Source organism: Periophthalmus magnuspinnatus, chromosome 7, assembly GCF_009829125.3.
Source record: "Periophthalmus magnuspinnatus isolate fPerMag1 chromosome 7, fPerMag1.2.pri, whole genome shotgun sequence".
Taxonomy (NCBI): domain Eukaryota; kingdom Metazoa; phylum Chordata; class Actinopteri; order Gobiiformes; family Gobiidae; genus Periophthalmus; species Periophthalmus magnuspinnatus.
Genome location: NC_047132.1, coordinates 10,452,310 through 10,477,166, shown reverse-complemented (window position 1 = coordinate 10,477,166; position 24,857 = coordinate 10,452,310). Strand labels below are relative to the sequence as shown.

Sequence of the window (24,857 nt, the reverse complement as noted above, 5' to 3'; positions counted from 1 at the left end):
AAGTTCAGATACCGGAGCGAAAAAAATACTCAAGTAAAAGTATTAAAGTACCTGCTTAAAAATGTTCTATCATTCAACATCCAGAGACTTAAGGTACTCAGGATCAAGTCCACCCCCAGAGCCTCGGCACAGAGGAGCTCACCAACCACCTCACTGACTTCAGCCAGGGAGATGGACGAGTCCACTGGCCCGTCATGGACCCTCTCGCAGGTGGTGGGTCCATGGGAGGACAGCCCCACGTCGCTCCTTTGGGCTGTGCCTGGCCGGGCCCATGGGGAATGGCCCGGCCACCAGGCGTTTGCTGTTGGGCACCCACCCCACACCTGGATCCAGGGTGGGGTGGGTGCCCAACAGCAGTTGCAGTAATGCAAATCTGGGCGATGTGGTACAGGTACCTAAAGTGTTTACTTAATTACAGTACTTTACTACTTTTACTTGGTTATTTAAATGTACTGATCCTGAGGAGTCCAGAAGACGACTATAATCTGAAAAGCAGCAGTGTTCAGGACTTCACATGAGTAAAAAGGTTTAGTTACTCATATCGACACAAAATCTCACTAATAGTTTCACAAATGGCCACGATTCATTCACACAGATTATCCAGTCTGATCCGATACTTTTATGACACTGATGCTTTGGGTCTGTCTGAAAACTAAACACAAAAGAGCTAAAAGAAAAACAGAATCACTTAAGCTGTCAATAGTGTCACAACAGAACTGACGCAATGAGAAACATGCCAATATAATGAGTTTATTTCATTACAGACGTTTGAGACGTCAGTAAACATGGCAACACAATATGGAGCTCAGCAGGCACAGGTTTGGGAAGAACAATTAGGATTTATTTTTCACATACATTAAAACAAACAAACAAACAGACAGACACATAAATAAATAAATGAATAAATAAGCTTTGTGGAGACTAAACACGGCATTACTTTAAGGTTCACTGTGTAACCTTTCTGCTTGTCTCCATGGAGATGTTATTGCTTTGCCTAGAATGTTGCAAATTGGCATTCAACTTATTCATTACCATCGAAACAAGCAGGTGAAGCACAGGGTCTTGTTACTGGTCAGCTCTGTGGAGAGGAGAGCCCGGTTGGACGTTTGGGAAGGACATTTCTCATTCATTTTGAGCAATAAATGCAGCTGTAGTTGCATAAATGCTATAGATTATGCTACAGTTTAATGTCACACTGTGGAACATTCTAGATAAAGCCAGTGTAATCTTCCTCACAAGGATGTAAGGCAATAATTGTGCACTTTTATAGACTCTTTTAAGAACATTTGTGAACTGTGATGCACATTATATCGTTTCAATATTGATAAAGGGAGAGTTTAAAACAATATGACAGAGGAGGGAGAAGGAGAGGGTGAAAAAGAAAGAAAGAGGGGGAGAAAGAGACTGAGAAAGAAAGTAAGAGAGAAAGAGAGAAAAGAGAGGGAGAGGGTGAGAAAGAGAGGGGTCAAATAGAAGCAAAAGGGGAGGGAGGAAGGAAAAGAAAGAGCAAGAGAGAGAGAGAGGGAGAGGGTGAGAAAGGGGCAGTGGGCAGAGTGGAGAAATAGAGACAGGGATAAAAAAAAAGAGAAAAGGAAAAGAGAGGGTGAGAAAGAGTGAGGGGGCAGTGAGAAAGAGAGAGAATGAGAGAAAGAGCAAGAGAGAGGGGAAGTGAGAGAGGAAGAAAAAGAGAAAAGAAAGGGAAGGGGTGAGAAAGAGGGCGAGGTAGTGAGAAAGAGAAATAGAGGTGGAGAGAGAGGAAGAGGAGTGAGAGAGAGAGGAAGAGAGGGACAGAGAGGGAGGAAGAGAGGATGAGAGAGAGGGAGGGAGAGAGGGAAAGAGGGAAGGAGAGGGAGGGAGAGAAAGGGAGAGAGAGAGAGAGAGAGAAAGAAGGGAAGAGAGGGAGAGAGGGTGGATGAAAGAAGGAGGGATCTGTCTGGACTATTTACTACCAGTGCTGACGAACAAAATGAAGTGTAATACTAGATTCATTAAGGGCAGTTTTACAGCCCTCTGAAGACTTCACACGTTTTAAAGGGACGGGCCCCTCTCAGCTTAAAGTCTGCCCCCTGTACACTGCAAAAACACACCTACAGGACGCTCAGAAGAACACACACTCATGGTTTAAGATAATAAGAAAACAACTCACCCGATGGGGTCACATTCGAAGTGGCATTTATTCATCTTTTGGTCCATAAAAAAAAAAAGTGAATAAAAATTAAGTCATATTTTTCACATGTAGCAAAAATATTAACAATATTAATTAATGCATTATATTTTGCGTTTTATTTAATTGTATGAAAAATATTATACAAAAGTTTGGACACACCCTCTCAATCAATGTTTTATTTTTTTCCTTTATTTTTACTACCTTCTACATTTTATATACATCCAGAACACATCAAATATATAAAGTAAGGTATTTGGAATTATGCAGTAAAGAAAATAAATAAATAAATAAAAAAACTGGATTTGAACATAAAATATAGAGCCATATATTTGATGTCTTCTGTGTGTAAATAAAATGTAGAAAGTAGTAAAAAAAAAATAAAAAAAACATTGAATCAGAAGGATTGTCCAAACTTTTGTATAATATTTTGCGTACAATTAAATAAAACACAAAATATAAAGGTGGGGAGTGGATAGTGTAAATGCAAACATGTATTGTGAATATTTAAATGAAAAATTATGAATAGTAGATCAGTTTTGGTATTCTTATCATACTGCATTCTTTCCCTTTCCTGTTGCAACACTGGAATTTCACAGTTGCAGCACAAACACATGTTCTCGTCTTTATAAATTGAATTAAGCTCATCAAAACTACTCAAAAATCAGAGTTTGTCATTGTTTTGCAGTGTATCCTGGAGCTGTTGTCTCGGTGTCACCTCTCCCTCTCTGGCTCCAGTGCAGGAAGTGTCTGATTTAATTATGTCTATTGTCCAAGTAAATTAATTAAAACATCTCAAAACATTTATTTGTAAAACAAGATTAAAGGGCCCATACTACACTATCCTCTGATCTATGTTATAATGTTGTTTCCTCGTCACAAACAGACCTGGAGTTGTGTTTTGTTTCATTCACATGTTTAACACGCAAACCCTGCATATTTAGGCTGAGTTCTTCTCTCAAACTGAAAAAACTCTGCTCCACTTTGTGATGTCATGAGGTAATACAGGAAGTGCTCCACTGTGATATTAAACTTCACACACCAGGTCTGTGTTTGAGGAGTTAACAACATTATGCTATGACTTAAAGCTCACAAGAGTCAAGTTTGTGTAATATAGCACCTTTAAGACTCTCATTGTTTCGCAGTTGTCTCGCTCTCACCTCTTTCTCTCTCTTTCTCTCTCTCTCTGGACGGCTTCAGATCTTCAGTTTCTTTGGTTTTTCTTTGGGCAGCTGCAGTAGAAATAGCCTCTGTTTTGGGAGGAGGGGTGGGGGGTTGTTTATGGCCCCATTCAAAGAGATCTCAAACACAGGAAGGAAGGAACTGCCCAAGTGCCATACTGTATCAGGAGCCCTTTTAAAACCACTGGGAAGACATAAATAAACAATAGGACGTGATACAAGGCAATGATGCCAGTGTAACTTTTTACTTCTGCTTCACTACATTTGAAAGCAGGTATCTGTACTTTCTACTCCACTACACCTTTTAACAGGACTGAAAAGTAAAAGTATTTTTTATTATTGTCGGAGATCTGCTGAAAAGGCTGAGGGTTTATGCTTTTAATTGTTCATAATCTGAGCAAACGCAAATATACAAACAAAAAGAGCTAGAAAAATTATCTTCCCATCAAGCATCCATCTTGAACAGTGGTGGAAGAAGTACTCAGTTTTGTTACTTAAGCAAAAGTACAGACACCGGAGCACAAAAATACTCAAGTAAAAGTGAAAGTATCGCATGAAAAAATCTACTTAAATAAAAGTATTAAAGTAGTTAAAGGAATAGTTTCAAGATGTACTTAAACAGTAAAAATTAAAAGTATTTTGTGCAGATTTCGAGATGTAATAAAGCTTCAAATGTTGTGATTTTGATAAAGATTTGTGCTGAATTTGGTTCAACAGAAACAATTAAATCTATTGTGTTTTTTTTCTTTATTTTAAATTTTGTTTTCAGCCCAGTTAAAAAATATAGTAGAGTAGAAAGTACAGATACCTGTTCTCAAATGTAGTGACGTAAAAACAGACTCTTATGAGCTTTAAGTCACGCTATAATGTTGTTACCTCCTCAAAAACAGACCTGGAGTTGTGTTTTGTTTCATTCACACATGTTTAAGTAACCCTTTATTATTAGTCTGTCTACATCTCCAAAGCTCAAAATGCTCTGTTCCACCTTGTGATGTCATGAAGTGGTAGTTCTCAACTTAGCATCCACATTTTAGGTTTAGTTCAGCAGAGATGGCCAAGAGCTGAAATCATCCAAATGATTCTAGTGAAGGTGGATCAAGTTTAAAAACAAAAAAAAAAGCAGTGGAGCACTTCCTGTATTACCACATGACATCACAAGGTGGAACAGAGTGTTTTCTGTTTGAGAGAAGAACTCAGCCTAAATATACAGGGTTTGTGTGTTAAACATGTGTGAATGAAACAAAACACAACTCCAGGTCTGTTTGTGATGAGGAAACATTATAACCCAGAGCAGAAAACAGTGTAACACGTCGGCTTTAAGTGCAGTACTTCACTACTTTTACTTCGTTACCTTCCACCACTGACGATGTAGCACCTTGAGAACCTCACCAAGCCTTTATAGCACAATTCAAGTTTAATTCAAGCATTATTATCCTTACATTTTCTTAATTAAAAATAAATAAACCCGACTTTCCTTGCGTCCACTACGAGCCAGAGAAACGCCATTACGAGCCGAGGGACAAATCGATATCGGAGTCGTCCTTTTCAGGTATGGCTTTGACTTGTGCTAATGCTAAGTGCTGCAGCCTGCATGTAAAAAGAGGCTGTAGTTATGTACTTACACAGACAAACATACAGCTAAAAGCTCTTCATTGGAAAATCTATACCAACCAAACCAAACAGGCTTTTAAAATGCTAGACCTTGATGCTCTCGTATGGAGTTATTGACTTTGACCAAAAAAAAATTACAATCCAAGTTAAAGGTCGCACATGTAGGATTATTCAAGTGAGGGTTCTGCCATCTGCTCGTCTCCATGGTGACTGGTTTGACTGGAAAAATCACACAGTATTGTAGAATTTTGGTGTCGTCTCTCCACAGATCTGACTTGTGACGTCGCCTGATAGCACCACTTGGAGGTATACAAGTTTAATGCCGTACAGTGGAACATTTATAGGTCAATTGGTCACACAGGGAGACAGGAAGATTGAAGATTGCGTCATTAGATCGGATGTTTCCATGTTTAAATCAAATATAATTGTTACGTTGACATATTTACATGATGCGCACGTTGTTTGTGTTTGCGTATTTGCTCTTCACTTCAGTTTATGTTGCCAGATTCTGAGACTAAAACCAGTTTGTGTGGTAGAAAATTAAATCCCAGGTTCAGGTGAGATAGGAATATTATTTTTAGACCAATAGAAGCTCTTGTTTCAGAGATCACCTTTACAATTTTAGCTTATTTCAGTTAAGAGTAAATATCTTGAATGAACCATAACTGTGTTTACTTTTATGGTCTAAAATAAGTCAATAAAATGTGGTTTGTATTTTGCCATTGTGACTTTGTAACTTGGGTATTTGAATATTTTTTTAAAACTAAAATCAAGATAAATATGGTTAATTGAAGTAACTGTAACCCATGGAGTGCTGGGATGGAGGTAGAAGTTCGACAAATGAAAATAAACTGAATTGTCCATTGCTCTGCTTCCATCTTTTGGTCACAACAGGCAACTGCAATAATTCTGTAAGAACGACTTTTATTTTTTCAAGTCATGACCAGTATCACATATTCAGATAGTTCGTTCTTTCGCGTTAAAAAGAATTACACAAAGTTATTTTACACAAAGCTGTTAATCAATACTATGGGTTAAACTTCAAGAAAAATTGTGCAATTTTTATTTCCCTGCATTCACAAGTTTTCAAAAGTAAGCCAGGCATGTTAGCGTAAGATGAGTGAAGACAAATAATAAAATGAACTTATGCAAGATCTTTAGATAAAATTACAAAACCTGTTGCCTGGTTACCATATTACCTATATTTTGTTGTGATGTTGGACTTACTTCGTGTGATAAGTTCTCAGTTTCAAAGCACAACGTTTGGACAATGATCATACTTACGTTTTGAAGGTGCACTATGCAACTTTTCTGTATTACTTTGCCTGAAATGCTCCACAGTATGGCATTAAACTTATCAATTTCGAATTTATTGAACTACAGGTGTTTTGTAGAGTTAAAAATACCTTGAAAACGATTGAAAACGATTTCTGTGAACGGCATCACCTCCCCACAGATTTTACTTGGCTCCCTGGAGTTTAATGCCATACGGAGTAATATACAAAGCAAAGTAATTAACACCTTCTTAGTCTGCTAACTGCTAACCCTGAAGTTTCGACCTCTACAAACATGTTCTGAAATGCATGGGATTCTTCTATTAGTTTAACAGATTAGATTCCAGTGTTTTCTCAAATATAAATGCCCCTGGATGTAAATGTGCACTTTAGACTGAATATTAAAGGTCCTATATTACACAAAAATGACTCTAATGAGCTCTAAGCCATATTATAATGCTGTAACCTCATCATTGTTGTGTTTTGTTTCATTCATACATTTGAGTAACCCTTTAGAATTAGTCTGTCTACATCTCCAAAGCTCAAAATGCTACCTTTTACCTTTTGTTAAGAACAGATAGGAAGTCCCAGGGATGAAATTACCCAAATGATTCTAGTGAAGGTGTGTGGAGTTTAAAAACACAGTGGAGCACTTCCTGTATTACCACATTACATCACAAGTTGGACCAGGGTGTTTTCGGTTTGAGAGAAAAACTCACGTAAACATGCAGGGTTTGTGTGTTAAACATGTGAATGAAACAAAACACAACTCCAAGTATGTTCGTGATGAGGAAACAACATTATAACATGGATCAGAAAATACTGTAACATAGGCCCTTTAATTTTAACACTTCTCAGAAAAAATTCAAGTCAGCATTATTCATGGTAAGTCTCCCCTAGTGCAGTTAAAGTCTTTGTTTAATTAACGAGAGACAGAGACAATGGAAGTCCTTTCAATACTCAAAACAGTAAAATTCAGAGATTCGTTGGTCATTGTGGAATACTGTCCAGGGCGTCTGAATTACAGTATATTGTCTGCTGAAGCTGGCTAATCTCATTGTGTTCCGGTTGTGTTGACATTATAAGAGGTACACTATGAATGACAACGTTTTGACTTCCCAGACTTAAATTTGGCATCAGTAACGCGCTTTCCTCACACGTAGTCAAGGCACTCTGCTCTAAACTCAAGTCCGCCGGCGTCGACACCTCCATACACTCCAGCGCTTGCCCGCAAATCGTTCCCGGGTTAGCTGACGTTAGCATAGCGTCATTGTCTTCTGTCACAACCGTCACCTCCGTCCCTCCTTCTTGAATTAGCGCTTTTAAACTTTCCAGTTCAGAGCATATGAAGGTTTGGTCTTGCGGTCTTTGCAAAAATGCCTGATGGAGTGAATTCGTTGAATCGTCCGGGCACAGTTGTGTTAAAAGTACGGTTTGCGGTTCGAGGTTGGCGTCTAAAGTTTGCGACGTTGCGATTGGTTGCAAATTGACCTGTTGGAGCATTGAGTTAACTACCATATTCTGGCTTTCTTGGCTTAGGAGGACCATATTTGGTTTGTTTGTACTATCCACGTTAGAAAAATCTTGAGAAACAATGATTTTAAGATGGCCGCTCCCCAAACACGTGCCAATCGTCGAAGGAATTTCAAGTTGGTTGTTGGCTTGTGATGACGACTCAGGTATTAATGTGATTGTATTAGATTGTGTCGGCAGTTGAAGTTCTACCATATTACTTTCCTTGTGCTGTTTTTTGTGACTTCTTAATGAATCTTCTCTGACAAAAGACGCGTCGCAGAAATCACAGGAAAAAGCTCTGGCTGCGTCCAATTTTGCCCTGTAACGTGAGCTAACCGGTTTCGTCAATTCACAACTTTTATTCTTGCTAGCTTTACTTTTCACAACATCTTCTGGTTTATCTCCATGGACTTTTTTTTGATGAATGACCAAGTTGCTGCGCTGTTTTGAGGCGAAATTGCAGAATTCGCATTTAAACGGTTTTTCGTCCGAGTGGATTCTTTCGTGGACTTTGAGCGCCCCCTTGCTGGAGCAGGAGTAGCTACACTTGGAGCACTGAATAGCTTGCGTAGGCTGGTGGTCTCTGGCGTGTTGGCGAAGTGCAGTCTTATTGGTGCATTTGAAATCGCATTGTGTGCATTGGAAAGTATTGTCCGTGCCGTGTTTGATGTGGATGTGGGATTTGAGGTTTCCTTTCATAGCGCAGCGATATTCACAGAAGTCACATTTGTAAGGTTTTTCGCCCGAGTGGATCCGGAGGTGGCGCTTCAGATCGGAGTTGATTTTGAACTTGGCGTCGCACTGTTGGCACTGGAACGGAGCATCGCCTACAACAAAAGATTGATTTTGTATAAATCTATTCATAAATTTTATGACTCCTGTCTCTTCGCGGACTCAAAACTACAAACTCTGTCTACAAATGGCTGCCTGTGTATAGCTGCAGATCACACTAGTGAGCAGCTTTATGTATTTTTTTTCTTTATTTGTGTCAAAATAGCTACGTGACACTACTGACTCCTATATGTATCACTAATTAAGGAAAAAATAAAGAAATATATATCAGAGAACAAAGTAAAGAGTAGTGGGCATGTGCCAGGGATCAGTGAAAATGGAAAAAATTTTTATGGGGATTTTTACTGAGACTAATAATAATAATAATAATAATATAGATATACTGTATCTAATACATTTTACATGTAAGCTGCCATGTTTGTTTTGACACAGATCATGTCTTTCTCTGATTGGTTAATACACCTGTCAGTCACGCCCAACTCAAGTTGGGAGACAAGATCAGGCATTAACAAAGAGGTTTGGTCACATACTACAAATGAGTATTGACAACTGTACACAGAAATACAAGCTCATGTCTGGGAGAGGATTCTGAACATTCTACTGTCTGAAAATAACCTGGTCAACTACTTGATGAACCATCTCACACTCTGAGGACTTCAGGGACCGGCCTCCTGCTGGTGCCCAGAGTCAGGACTAAACCAGGACTAAACATGGGGAATCAGCGTGAGACTGATGTGTACTTTGGTGCTTGGCCATGGAGAGACTTGTACAGAAGCACTACTACTGTCTCTCCCCTCTTACCAGTGTGCGATCTCAGGTGCACGGTGAGCTGGCTGGAGTTGCGGCTGGCGTAGGAGCAGATCTGACACTTGAAGGGCCTTTCGTCGTAGTGGATCCTCACGTGTTTCTTGAGGCTGCTGCTGTCGGCCGCGGCGTACGAACACAGTTTACATTTGTGAGGCTTTTCTCCAGTGTGAGAGCGGCTGTGCATGTTGAGTTTGTCCCTGCGGCTGAAGCGTTTATGGCACAGCTCGCACTCAAACGGCTTCTCTCCTAAACACAACACAGAGGTTATATTTACATGGTCAGTAAGCATCTTCTTTTGTGTGTTTATCTGATCAGCACAAACATCTGGTGATATGTGGCAGTTCATCAATGGATTTTTACACTGACTGTTGTATTTTGACAACAAAGTACACAGCAAAAGAAAACTTCTATTCTATCAACTGGATAAAAGTTTAAGAGTGAAGATGTTTTGATGACAAAGTTAATTTTTTCTTCTGCTTTGGATCATACCTGGACGTGGACCTGTCATATTTTGAAGCACGGTATGTCACTACAGAAAAATATTGCAATACATACATGAAACTACATAAATAATTAAAGATAATCCCAGTGAACCATTTTTAAATAGACTGTTTCATTAAAAAAACATGAGATGCAACAAATAGAAGAATATACCAATAATAATTATAGTCAGAATTACATATAACAAAAACACCCCAATATCTCCCCACTGGTGCAAAGAAACAGGACTCACGATAAAAACTGAGGCCTAAAAAATATCCTTCTAGCTTTCATATATTGAAATATAAATCGATATAGTATTATCCTAACATGCCTACCTGGAGGGATTACACGGACAAGACAAAGTACGGTGAATTTTAAAATAACTCTTCCAAGTTGCTCGCATCCTACATCTTGTCTGTGAACTAGAGTTGGAAACTAGCTGTATAGGTAATAGTGACATATTTACAGAAATGTCCATTAAAGGTCCTATATTACACAAAATGGATTCAAAATGGTCTGTTCCACCTTGTGATGTCATGTAGTGGTAGTTTTCAACTTAACAGCTACCTTTTAATTTTCGTTGAATAGGGATTGACATTGGCATGATTTTGATCATACCTTTGAAATTGTGCAATATGGGATATGGAATATGGAAAGAACCATACGTAACATGTATTTGCACTTATGCAGGTGCCCTCCTTTACCTGACCTTCCCTGAGGCTCTGGTAATAAACTTTTTCTGTCCTGCTGTCCTGTGTTTTGTTTAGTTCAGTTTGTTATGGGCCTATGCTGTTTGTGAGTCTGCCATGTTACAAATGTACATTTAAAGCACATATGTTCATTAATATATATCGTCCCAATTCCCCATAAAACAACAACAACAACAAACAAGAATACATGAAGATCTTCACATTTTGAGAATAAACTTGAGGTTTTCTTGTTTTTTCAACACAGGAGACTGGAGGAGAGTCCCCCTCAGTTGAGGACATCTTGAGGCAAGTTGATCTCACGAGTACTTAAGGGTCCGAAATTGAGAAATGGATTATTATAATGACACTTTCAGACTAAAGCTTTAGAAATACACTATATTTTTATGAATTAATACAATTTCAACAACACTATGGGTCTTTATACAATATACTAATACAAAATATTGTACTAGCTTATTATAGTTGAATCCGAATTAACCAACAACAATATTTGAAATTATACAAAAAAAAAACTGCAGGAACTTACCAGTGTGTGTTTTAAGGTGCCTCTCCATATCTTTTTGGCCATACTGGGTTTTAAAAGTGCAACCTAAAACATGACAAAAACATCATAAAGTTATATAACCATTGAAACACTTTCCATTGCACAGTTCAGGGGCCATTCTAATGAGTTGCAGGTTTGTTTTACAGGAAGTACAGTTTCCTACAAAAGCTCTGAGGGTCATAAACAGCGGGGCCCGACCTGAGAAGCAGCAGCTGTGTCTCTTTGAAGCCAGCGTAGGTTTCAATTCTCTCTGAGCAGTTTTCGGGGTTTTGCTTGTGGACTTTTTGGCACCTCTCATGACGCAGGTTTTAAACGTTTCCTCAAAGACAAACTCTGTGTTGGGATCTGCAGATGAGAAAGTATGTTGTTTATAAAGAGGCGTGACATGGATTTTTTTTTTTATGAAGCTAAAAGGGTGTTATATCTCAATGCTGCCTGTATGTAAATTGACAGTTAAATGGCCTTTTCCCTAGGCCTGTCACAATAACACATTTTTAAGGATGATATATCTGGGATAATATTGAAACTACTTTATGCCACTGATACAAGAAGAATAATGCAAGATAATCCCAGTGAAGCATTTTTAAAGAGACAGTATCATTCAAAAGGCCTGAGCTACAACAAACAAATAGCAAAATGTACCAATAATTAGCCACAGAAGTTACTGAGTCAGCCCTCAACAGCTCACATCTTTTCGTATTACAACTAATATAGTTAGTACAATATACATGGCCATGGAGGAGGACTATCGGACGGCCTCAAAGAGATTCTGGCAAACCGTCTGACGCCTCAGGAGGGGGAAGCAGTGCTTCACCAACACTGTTTACATTGCGGGTGGAGAGCTGCTGACCTCGACTGGGGATGTTGTCGGGTGGTGGAAGGAATACTTTGAGGATCTCCTCAATCCCCCCGTCATGTCTTCCGAGGAGGAAGCAGAGACTGGGGACCCGGAGGCGGACTCGTCCATCACCCTGGCTGAAGTCACCAAGGTGGTTGGCAAGCTCCTCGGTGGGAAGGCTCCGGGGGTGGACGAGATCTGTCCTGAGTACCTCAAGTCTCTGGATGTTGTGGGACTGTCTTGGCTGACACGTCTCTGCAACATTGCGTGGCGGTCGGGGACAGTACCTGTGGAATGGCAGACCGGGGTGGTGGTCCCTCTGTATAAGAAGGGGGACCGGAGGGTGTGTTCCAATTACAGGGGAATCACACTCCTCAGCCTTCCCGGTAAGGTCTATTCCAGGGTACTGGAGAGGAGAATTCGACCGATAGTCGAACCTCGGATTCAGGAGGAGCAGTGTGGTTTTCGTCCTGGTCGTGGAACACTGGACCAGCTTTATACTCTCCATTGGGTCCTTGAGGGTTCATGGGAGTATGCCCAACCAGTCCACATGTGTTTTGTGGATCTGGAGAAGGCATTCGACCGTGTCCCTCGTGGTGTCCTTTGGGGGGTGCTCTGGGAGTATGGGGTCCGGGGCTCTTTGCTAAGGGCTGTCCGGTCCCTGTATGACCGGAGCAGGAGCTGTGTTCGCATTGCCGGCAGTAAGTCAGACCTGTTCCCGGTGCATGTTGGACTCCGCCAGGGCTGCCCTTTGTCACCGGTTCTGTTCATTATATTTATGGACAGAATTTCTAGGCACAGCCAGGGGCCGGAGGGGGTCTGGTTTGGGAACCACAGGATTTCATCTCTGCTGTTTGCGGATGATGTTGTCCTGATGGCTTCATCGAGCCAGGACCTGCAGCACTGGGGCGGTTTGCAGTCGAGTGTGAAGCGGCTGGGATGAGAATCAGCTCCTCCAAATCCGAGGCCAAGTGGAGGAGTTCAAGTATCTTGGGGTCTTGTTCACGAGTGAGGGAAGGATGGAGCGTGAGATTGACAGGCGGATCGGTGCAGCGTCTGCAGTGATGCGGTCGCTGTATCGGTCCGTTGTGGTAAAGAAGGAGCTGAGCCCAAAGGCAAAGCTCTCGATTTACCGGTCAATCTATGTTCCTACCCTCACCTATGGTCATGAGCTCTGGGTAATGACCAAAAGGACAAGGTCACGGATACAAGCGGCTGAAATGGGCTTTCTCCGCAGAGTGGCCGGGCGCACCCTTAGGGATAGGGTGAGGAACTCGGTCACACGGGAGGAGCTCGGAGTAGAGTCGCTACTCCTACACGTCGAGATGAACCAGTTGAGGTGGCTCGGGCATCTGCTTAGGATGCCTCCTGGACGCCTCCCTAGGGAGGTGTTCTGGGCATGTCCCACCGGGAGGAGGCCCCGGGGAAGACCCAGGACACGCTGGAGGGACTATGTCTCTCGGCTGGCCTGGGAACGCCTTGGGGTCCCACTGGAGGAGCTGGAGGACGTGTCCGGGGTGCGGGAAGTCTGGGAGTCCCTGCTTAGATTGCTCCCCCCGCGACCCGGCTCCGGATAAGCGGAAGAAAATGGATGGATGGATGGAACTAATATAGCAAAAATCTCCCCATTATTGCCAAGAAAATTTACACAAAATAAATACTAAGCCACAAAACATATTCCAGTATGTTCCAGTTTTCATATATTGAACGATAAGTTAATATAATAATTATTGTGAGAGGTCTATTTTTCCCATTGAAAAAGATTATATTTAGTTTAAAATGTTAGTCGCTATGACAACAATCCTAATTTGTCATCATTCTCAAACCCATGGGAACCTATGTTTTATGAGAAGAGTTGTGATTGCGATTTTGTTTGAGATTTCTGATTTTAAACCAGGATTCAGTTCACAATGCTGAGAGCAGATTGAAATATTAACTGTTGTATTAATAGAAACTCTCTTAGAACGTGTTTGACAGAAGACAGTAGACTTACTTGTTTGTAGAGAATAATAAAGCTTTTGCAACTTCATCATTTCAACATTTCAAATTGCAATTTTGATTAAATTTTATATATATATATATATATATATATATATTCTGCAGCTGTAATTTACATTTGGTAAAGCATATAAAAAGAAAACAAAACAGGTATGCAACACCACCTTAAACCACTAGATCCTTTTAGATCCCATTAGATCCTTTTTTGGCTAGTAATTACACAGCTACAGTGGTCAGTGGTCAGTGAGTCAAGCTTAGTATGGATCAATTTTCTAATATTTCATTCAATATTCATTAACTCTGTGTCATATCTAAGCTCAATCACAGAACAGTGCAGTTTAGTTTATGTATGTGTTTAGAGATAACATAAGATTAGGAAGCTAATTTAAACAATACCCAGCTTGTTATTGTTATTGTCAATTTCAGAGGACATTCCTCACCTGTCAGGGCGGCTGTAGAAGAGGCCACAGTGTCTGAGGACAGCAGAGCACATTCATTTTGCTTATGAGCCCGAAATACATCAAGGTTGTTGAACTGTTGTTTGCAGAATCCACAAATATGAATATCTGGGCTCACTTCTAGCACCACTGAATGAACTAGAAGAGAAAAGAAGGCAAAAGAGGCGATCACAAAGTAGTAAATATATAAAATCTTAAATGCATAGACGTAAAAAGCTAATAAGTACAGCTTTAACTTGAATACACCTTACCTTCAGTGTTGTAAGTAGCCATTGCTAGCTTATTTTGCTAAATCTCAACTCATTTTAAAATAATTTCCACTGCTCACGAATTAGAGCCACTTTTACAGCGCCAGTACAACATCTTTAGTTCAGGAAAGCGTACAGCCTTTATCGCAAAACGTGCATTTTGTAGGATTAAAAAAAAGGCAAAACAATTGACAACAAACAGCAGGCAAACCAGACAGAGCTTCACGACAGAAAGCACATGGTTTACGGCAGCGGTAGTGCTCCGGGGTGACGTCAGTGTTGCCTTTAGTAGACGTAGAAAATGTTTGACCCAATATATTTATCATTGCGAATATTTCATTATGTTCACGCATTTCATTGACTTATTTAACATTTTTGTTAGTTATATACTACTAATTCATTGCAGTGCTACAAAATGATTCAAAATCATTCACAAGACAATTTCAATAATTCATCAAAAATAGTTTGACGAGCCAAAACGTTACACAGGTAAATTTGGCGGTTCTTCAAGTTACTATCGCAAATTTTTCCAAGTTTTATATTTGTTTGTTGAAGCAGTGCTAGCTTTTTAGCAACCAGGTAAAATATATGATATACAAATATTATAAACTGAGTTACGCTTGTTTTGTGACACTGTACTTTATTAAAGTATTATTATTTCCCCTTCAGCTAAAGTCTATGGCTAAAAGTTGTGAAATACCGCCCTCTGCTGTTTTAATGTTGTTTTTTTTCCAGCTCCAGAGCCTGTGCACGAGAGGTAAGTAGTGATGCTAAGCTATTTTATTTGTTCAGTATTTCAATAACATTTTACTTTAGCGTTTAGAAATAGTTGTAATCCCAGTCTGAAGTAGATTAGGTTACTCTAGTTTGAGTTGTAGGCTTAAAAACATAGCTAAGGCCCACTAAAGAGAAGATATATGGGAAGGCTATGTGGGCTAGTGACTCGAACTGTTCATACCAGTGCCAATTGTTAAAAAAAAAAAAAAAAAAAGATTTGTTTTCTTTGTACCACCAGGTCAAAACCAGGTTTATAGCTAGGCCTGTCAAGAAAATATAGACAATAGACGATCATACTGAAACAAATTCATGCCACTGACACAAGTTATCCCCCCCAAAACTATTCCAAATGTACAATATGATTAAAAACACAAACAGCAATAAATACATAACAGAATGAAACACTTTTGTAGTGAGTTCGCATCTATACTGAGTCATAGAAGTTATTTATTCAATCCTCCACAGCTCAAATCTAATAGAAAAATAACAAAATGTCCCCATGATAAATATTTACCCCCAAAACGTATTGTCCTGTCTAACGATAAGTTGTTATAGTATTTATTGTGACAGGCCTATTTATAGCAGGATGATTCTAGGCCTGAATCATGTTTTAAAGGTGCACTGTGTAACTTTTTTGGATGGGGGAGTCCCTTATTTGTCTCCATGCAGATGTTATTGCTTTGCCTAGATTTTCCATAGTATGTCATAAAATGTACACAGTATATCTTTATTATCACTATCTTTCATTACAAGTTTTGTGTAGCTCAAAAATGATTTGAAAAACATACATTCTTATTGTGAGTGTGGCTGCTTTTCCACAGATCTTCAGACCTTCCAGCAATAAAGTTACATGGTGCAGCTTTACGACTACAGACACTACCCACATCTGCCTGAGTTTATTTTCCTCGCAGTTGTTCTAGTGCACTTCTTAAGTAGACTGTCTTCTTTACCATCTTTCAAATTCAACTAGGGGCAATTTGCTGCCGGGGCTGTTTGTGGATCAAAATGGCCGCCGGTGTCAGATCTGTGAATAAGCCGTGAGGGTGAGTGACGCGCCGCTGCATTCTCCATGGCAGCTCCTTAACTGGTGATTGTGGCTGTGAAGTGCTGGATTTCCTTACGCTGCCGAGTTTCCGAGCTCACGACTGATTCCCCCAATGCTGAGTCCACAAGTTCTGGTATGCACAGACACACACACACAAACGCACACACACACACACACAAATATCCTCACACATACGCACACATGGGTTTCCATGCTTCTTGGGCACATCGCATTGATTTACATTTATTTGGTGGAGACGGATCCTAACCTTAGTCGCTACTTGTCTAACCTAAACCCTAATGTCAAAGCAGCAGTTTCAACTTTTTCCATAATTTTACAAAACGCACGCTATAAAAAAATGCACAACAACTTGACAAACCTTATGAGATGTGCAGTTTCATTAGCGGGATGCACGCTGATTGTAATGCGATGGCAGTGAAGGGACTCAGGGGGACTCAGGGACAAAAACATAACACAAGCAGGTCCACGTGAATGCAGATTTTAGTTCCCGTAATATTATAAATACCCCACATATCCTGTCACACATGCAGTCAAACTAAACTAAACAAAACGGTTTATAAGACTGAGTCCTGATCAACAGTGATGTGGTCTGATCTGTCAGTGTCATTTCCATCCGTGGTCTCCTTTGCTCCTTCTCTCTTGTTAAGCACAAGCTTTGAAAGTTCAAGGTTACTTTATTTATACCCATCCCTCGTAGTGTTGTCATGAAACTGGATTGTGAAGTTCAAAATATTTGTCTGAGATGCTCTTGTATGGACACCAGATAATGCAGTACAACATCACAGTATGGCCAAATGTAAATTTTTTCTGTGAAAGATAAATAGTTTCAGCAGATTTTGAATTTAAAATTTCTCACTTTGAATTTTTTAAGCCTGAAAAAACACATGTGGATTTTTTTTTTTCATTTTAAAAATTCAAAATCAAATGATCTTCCATATTTTTTAGTAATATAATTTTTATGAGCAGAAAAAGTGCAATTTTTTTGTCACAAATATTAACACAAATGAAAACCTACTCACTCTCATAACAATAACAATACTGCCTAATAGATTCCCATATCTGTGCTATTTAGTCATAATTAACTGTAAATGGGCTTATTAAGTTCAATATATTGCTCAAATAAATATAGACGATAATTGATAATATTGAAACATAATAGCACTGACATAGTAACCCCATATACAAAATATTTGAAAGACATGAGCTGATATGAAAAAATGGCAGAATGAAACACTTACGTAGTTATTTTGTATCTATAATGAGTCAGTTATTCAGCTCAAACATTTCCCAAGTGCAAAGAAGATGTAAACTCGATAAATACTTACCCCCAAAAATCATCTATTGAACAATAAGTCTGTAGTAATTATTATGACAGGCCTAATTGTAAATTCTATAAACAAATAAAGTTTCACCCCTATGACTCCTTGTTCCACTATTATCTGCTAGTTCTCTTCTCTTTCTGAAACAATAAACAGTTTCCCTCTCCTCTCCAAACACGTGCTGCGCTCTGGGACCCCCGTGGTGCCAGTCCTGATTTGCCTGTGTCTCCTCTTCAGTGTTTGTGAGTGATGTAATGTCCCTCCGTTCCCCCGGGAGACAAGGGCAGCCGTGGGGGGCGGGCTTTGTCACTTCACTTCTCGCAGGAGCCACGCCAGCTGCTTACAGAGGCCTAATGGCTGAGAGCTGTCACAGGACATCAGCGCGCTCGCACACGCTTTACTGACACACACGCTTTAATTGCACAGTGACTCCAGGAGCAGTTACAGCCGGCATCCACTGGAGAGCACCCAAACAACACAATCAACTTCACTTCTAAGGCCTTTCAGGAGGTGAAGGTACTGTGTTTGAAACTTAATTATCTGTTTTGTCTACAATTAGAGATAGATCGATATATATTGGCCGATATATGCACTTTTTAACATATTCTCTCGGCCTTAAATCTCAAGCAGAGGCTGATATTTAGTTTTGGCTGATCTACTGCCTTAAGAGTACGCACCAAGCTTTATTTTAACACTTTAATTTAACTTATAATTGCACTAAACGTGACTACACAGCTCCCTTATAGGTTTGTGGTAAAAGGGCTGAGTTTGTCATAAATTAAAATGACATAATTTGGGGGAAATAATGAAAATCAGCCCTATATATCGGGCCAAAACTATCAACATATTGAGCTGATCAGGCTTTCGGTTTCTCTGGATTCTAAACAATCAGTATCCGCTATGGAAAAAAAACACAAAAACATATTGGTTGATCTATAGTTACAATATCTGCAAAATAAAATGTATTTATTAACCGGGAAAGTCCTATTCAGATTCAGAATATTAGTATCCATTGATGTCTCTTTAGCTAAATGTTTTAATCTCTAAATCTACATCAACACACACTAGATAGTAGCGGGGCAAAATATTCTCTTAGTATGATCCTGAACATATTAAACATATTAAAGGATTGGCAGAGGGGCTTTATATTTTGCTCTCTCGCCTCACAGATTTCCCAACCAGATGGGGCCTTTCTGCATGCTCTTCCCATGTCTATGAATCTTACCTAACTTTTATTTATTTATTAGTTGTTGTTTTTTTTTACATTTTTAGTGATTTATTGTATTTCATTCTTAAAATGTAAAAGGACATCAACAGTGTCGTAAAGTTAAACATACAAGAAATGAATGAACTGGTGTAGAAAGAAGAGCAATATTATGTTATCTGTCCCCTTTTCTAGAAAACACTGATCGTTACTTTAAAACATTTCAATACATTTCATTTATGTCACAAACATTAAACCATATCGGCAAACGGATATCAACACTTGTATGTATGTACGTGTCCAATACAATATAGTTATCTCTGGGACCTGGACATCTCTGAGATTCTAATATTTCACCTTCACTTCTGTCATTTATTGAGTAAAGGTTAAAAAGAAAACCACATGAGATGTTGCAATATTAAAAGATCTCACAATATTACCGTGAAGGAAAACAGCCTTTTCCTCTTGTCTTTGTTAGTTTCTGCTTAGATGAAGAACACACTTGAAACAGAAGTCCAAGGAGTGTGTGTCGACATTCCCAGGCAGAGAGCGAATGTTTACACCTATACAATGAGTTTTATATGAAAACTTAAGTGGGAAACTACGCTGGTTTAGACTTAACTCCTCTTCGTTGGTGCACAGGCCAGCCGAACTGCGACGAGCATCCTTCCGCAGTGTCGTCTGGGTTGCAGGTCATGACATCGTCCATATTAGTAGCTATTGTCATATTTAGTTATTTTGTTATTAGATCAATTTGAATATCATGTATGTGTCTTCTTGTCATATATCTACGAGTCACAGTCCTTATCGTCACATGACCTCACGACAAAAATCAACTATAGCAGTGGGAGTAGCTTTGCAGGGGCTACATAGACCAAGATGCTTTGCTCCGACCCTGCTTTAACTATCATGTTGTTATTTGTGGTGATAACGTGTGAAATGGAGAGCATACTTTGTTTTAATAAAGTTGATAAAGACTAAAGTAATCAGCCATTAATAGAAAAGACTGGTGCCACCTATAGATTAAAAACAAACTGAACAAAAAACAGAAAAAACAATAATTTAATAATCATTTTTATAATTACACTGCATGCTTGTATTTCTGCTTTAAACATATAGAACTAACTATAAGCTATAAACAGTGCTTTTTTTAATCAACAGAGGCAATAAGTGACATGTATTTACCATGAATTGCATTAAATACAGTTATTCAAATATGAACAGCTTGAGCCACTTTAGTTTCACTTGATACATTTTAGCTCAAATTTCTCTGTGTTCCTTCTCACGATAATCACAACACTAAACATTGTGAAATAGTCCATAATCCCATTCTTTACCCGTTGGTGCCGAGACCTGAACCGAACCAAACTCATATTTAGACATCAAATATTTATTCTCCCCTGTCACCTTAGGGCCCAGAGCTCTCTGTGGCTGCAGGCCGGTGGAGGTGGAGGTGGAGGTTCATTTTTCTCATTATTAATTCATGTAATTTCATCTTTACGATTCAGAGGAGGCCCATTCACCGCTGCTGCTGCTGCTGCTGCTGCTCCTGTTCTGTGGAGATTATCATTAAGAAGAAGCAAATAACATGGAGTTGAAAGCCATGTTTCAGGTAATGTAAACACATGTGATTAATGCAGTGTTGTTTTCATATTTATAGCTGTTGGTTTGGGCTGCAGGTCTAAGGATTTACACGGGACAACAGCAGGAAGGAGAAGGAAGGGGCTGGATTAGCTGAAGATTTGGGAGTGAGTTTTGTGTTTAAGGTTCTTTGTTTGTAAAGAGAAACACATGGCAGAGTGAAATTTGTTCCTCAAGGCCTAGTGATTAAAAGAAAATAAGAACAACAATAAATTAGAGAGCTAATCTGCCTTTTTCCACAGAAATGCAGTTATATGGGCAGATTGTGGAGAGATAATGAATGGAGCTCAACAGTCCCGCCCACTTCAAAGTTGAAATTCAAAGTACATTTTCCATTTATTTTTTCCATAGACTTTTTCGAAAAATTAAAATATTAAGTGTTGAACAGCATCGCGGAAGCTAACCAGCTATGTGCTAACTGAGAAATAGATTTCACATAAAATTATAGGTCTTGTGGTCATTAGTCATCACAAATAATTAACCCTGAGCTTTTAATTTTTTTCAGAAAGTCTATGTGGATAATGAATGGGAGATTTACTTTCAGAATGAGGGCGGGCAGGTCACTGTTACGCTCCATTGTTTAAGAGCTTTTGCCACGCCCCCTTTTAGTCGAGTAAGTGATTTCTTTAGTCAGCCAAGAATTTTTTTTATTTGAAAACAGCCCTACAGTTGGTGGTGGTTTTCAGATTCTTGGAGGTTGTGATGATGGATTATGAGAAATATCCAAAAGAACATTCACAAATATTGAACCTTATTTAAATTAGTGACTTGTTGTAAAAACCTGGAGCACAATAGTAATTTTATATAAAGCCAATTTCCATTAAATATGCCAGAGAATGTTGTGCTATCTGGGGACACTGCAGTGTTTATCCAACTATTAACAGGCGTCTCCATATGATCTTTAGTAATTTGTACCTTTCAACATTTATGGATAGTTTACACAATGTTTTGATAAAGAATATGACCACAGCCTATTGGACTCGTTTCAGTTCATTCAGTTCATTTTTACCTAAAACATTTTTACAATTTCATGTTTATAAGAAAACAAGAAGCAGGCGGTCTGCCTTGTCTCCTCTGTTAATAATGAAACTAACCAGGACCAGGAGAAGTCAAGACAGTTTCACACAGCCAACAAAATAATATCTAGAACAGCTTTCCAGTTAAAGGCGATGAGTCTGATTTTAAAAACGTGAAAAACAGAATTAGTTCATTTTAAACGGTTTGCAGTTTGGTCCAAAGTTATTCTTCACTTACCTTATGCATTCTGAATATCCTAATGATTCACCATGATGAGTTTATAAGAACTTTTCACGAGTCCAGTGCGGAGCTTTGCCTTGACGCTAAAGCTAATGACAACTAGCATGCTAACGTGCACTTCCTGATTATTAGACAATAAAATGCTTTCAAATTAGATGCAGACAGGACACAGTGGACTTATTTTGACCTCAAGAGCTGCTTATACAACACATCTGTACTGGTGTGAGACACATTTTGATCAAGTACATGGGGAAAATCAGGCACAGGGCCTTTAAATTTGAATTTTCTAAATATTTTGCGTTAGTGAATCTAATCTAATAATAATTCAGCTATTCTTTTCTATCTCTTGCAGGTGTCTTGCAGCCTTCTTCACCGTCAGTAGGGGGCGTCCCACATCAGGCCAGGACAGACCTCAGGCTCTGCTCCAGTTTGGAGGAGGTGACATTTAGGAACCAATGGGGTCAGCAGAAAGAAGCGGCTGTGGGTATGTATCAAAATAAATCTGATCACGACGCGCCGCTAATGTATGGGTTTGTTATGTTATAAAGCACTAAGTCTACCTGCTGTAAATGATTAACACTGCTATTAACGCCACCAAAGGATGTGTTTGCTACGGCTTACATTTTAATAGAGAGATCAGGGCTGCAATGATTATTTCAGTATTCGACTTGTCTGTGATGGATTTTTCCATTAATCGACTAGTCAAACAATTATGTCTATTGTATCTATAAAGACTTTACATGCATTATCAGCTAAATAAATTTAAATGTAGCAAATAGCGTTGTCAGAAGTAGTAAAAATCAGATACCAATCGATACTAAAACTAGTATCGAAACTAGATACTCATTTGAGGAGGTACTGAAAGTGAAATCACATAACTGGACACATTTGGACCTTTCCTGAACGCTTATCTTGAGTTTTATCAGAACTAGTGTAAGAATACATGGTAAAAAACAAATACTTTTATTTTGTTTGTAATTAATTGTGTTTAAATTTACAATATTGTCTAAAATGGAGCTTTTGGAATCAGCATTTGCATATCAAAATTGGTATTAAGTATTAAGTCTATTCTTTAGTATGGAAATCGAGTTTGAAATTTTAGTATCGTGACAACAATAACTGAAAGCCTCTAAATACTTACAATATTTACAAGTAAAATGTATTAGAGGTGAAAATCAGAAACAGTTTATTCTTTTTGGGCCTTTTGATTTAATAATGCCGCTGTGTTTGTTATAAAAGGGACTGTAAAATCCAGATAACATTTACGATTATCAAATACGACTACGATTATTCTTCATATTGATTAATCGTTGCAGCCCTATAGATAACATCAAATAATTGGTCAGATATTGATGGTATTCTCCAGAAATTTCTATTGTTTCGTTGTGGATTTCAGGTAGCGTTGGGCTGTTAATCGAATTTTAGTCAAGTCGAGATTCAGTTGTGTGTAATCGTCAGTGATCAGGTTGGGTCTTTATATCGGAGAGGTCTACAGCCTCTGTCAGTAAAAACATGAGCTTTGGAGCAGATGTAAGATTTTGGAGGGCTGTTTTTATGTTAAACGGCAATTCTTGTTTATGTTCGAGGAATCAACACTGAAAAACATTTGGGTTTTATAAAGGAAATTCATTTTTTTTGGCTATATTGTTCAGCCCTAACTCCAGAAATTCCACATTATATTGTAATTTAGCTGCAAAGATACAAACTCCACAGTGCAAATAGATCTTTATCGTTTTCTTTTTATAAAGGCCTTGCAACTCTTGAATGTCTGTTAATTTGCACAAACTGAGCAGAACTTGGAGGCAGTTGTTTAGTCTTATATGGATAGGCCTTGTATTATCAGCAGATTCTGTCACACGCAGCTTTTGCTTTCAGTTTTAAATGGGCCTTTTACTATAGACTATTATAGCGATTTTAATGGAACTTATCCCTTGAAAGCCTAATCCTTCTTGTTTGAGCAGCATTCTGTTGGACTGTAGTGTTCAGATGGGAGACGGGGCTGGGAGATGTTGTGTTGTTCTTAATGTGGTGCGGTTGGATCAATGTTGCATTATAATGGCTCCTGTCACTAATATAAATGATCAGGTAGGGCTGTGCAATGAATCAAATTTCAATTACAATTATGATTATTGCGCTAATCGATTACGAAAATTGTGTAATGGAGTAACACATTATTAATATTCACTCTGAAGTTTGTGTGCAGTGTCTTTAAATGAGGAGAGAAGCTGCTCGTTGTGGAGTACGTTTACAACTTTATTTTAGACGCACATATTTTTACTGGTGTTTCTACTATTTATTTATTTGTTTGTTTGTTTGACAGGGACAGCGGCGTCATAATAGTAACAGGCAGAGTATGCAGCTGATGAGACGCATATAGAGTGTGTGGCTTGTGCTAATTCGCACCTCCTGTCCCTGGGTGTTCTTACACATAAAACCGTTCAAAACAGTTCAAAAGCACAATCTTTAAACTCGTATTTACATCGTTTCAATTAAAAATGTTTCAGATTGTATATCATAATGGTAATAATTAAATAATGACCTCCACGGGCCCCAGTTTGAGAATGCATGTGTTAGATGAATGCAGGGAGATGATATTTCTACGTCTATTTGTTTGTACAGGCGTGAGGCATTGGATTTAAATGAGGAAATCAAAATGTAACTTGTGTCTGTTGATTTGTTTGTGTGGTTGAATAGATGTAGTGACGTGATGGACCTTGTAATTAATAATGCTGATTAGCACTACTTCTGGATTCTGCAAGTAATTAATACAAAATACTAGCTATTACTGCTATTATTTCAAAAGGTTCTAATGTTTTCTATGCGTTTCTACAGACTGACATTTTTGAAGTAACTTGGCGTCCTCCACAAACAACGAAATCTACTCTATCGAAATCTACTTGTTCTGTTTAAAACTACTAGAGCTACAAGTAGACCTGGCACGATAACATATTTAAACCACAAAACATATTC

The 24,857-nt window shown here is 38.8% G+C and overlaps 1 protein-coding gene across 3 annotated transcripts in view; it reads right to left on the bottom strand.

Annotated features, from left to right (window-relative positions):
* Positions 1 to 14,866, bottom strand: part of zfp64 (zinc finger protein 64 homolog (mouse)) — a 182,435-nt gene extending 167,569 nt beyond the window's left edge. Inside the window, exons 1-7 of one of the 3 annotated variants that reach the window (XM_055223090.1) lie at positions 14,627 to 14,866; positions 14,358 to 14,513; positions 11,280 to 11,426; positions 11,064 to 11,126; positions 9,339 to 9,590; positions 6,950 to 8,572; positions 4,505 to 4,543 (exon numbers count right to left, since the gene is read on the bottom strand). In XM_055223090.1, the coding sequence (XP_055079065.1) occupies positions 7,221 to 8,572; positions 9,339 to 9,590; positions 11,064 to 11,126; positions 11,280 to 11,426; positions 14,358 to 14,513; positions 14,627 to 14,648 (1,992 nt within the window). In that variant the 5' untranslated portion in view covers positions 14,649 to 14,866 and the 3' untranslated portion in view covers positions 4,505 to 4,543; positions 6,950 to 7,220. Of the gene's footprint in view, positions 1 to 4,504; positions 4,544 to 6,949; positions 8,573 to 9,338; positions 9,591 to 11,063; positions 11,127 to 11,279; positions 11,427 to 14,357; positions 14,514 to 14,626 lie in introns of those variants that run through there. The other 2 variants (XM_055223091.1, XM_033969655.2) reach the window with 2 other exon arrangements.
* Positions 14,867 to 24,857: the final 9,991 nt, after the last annotated feature.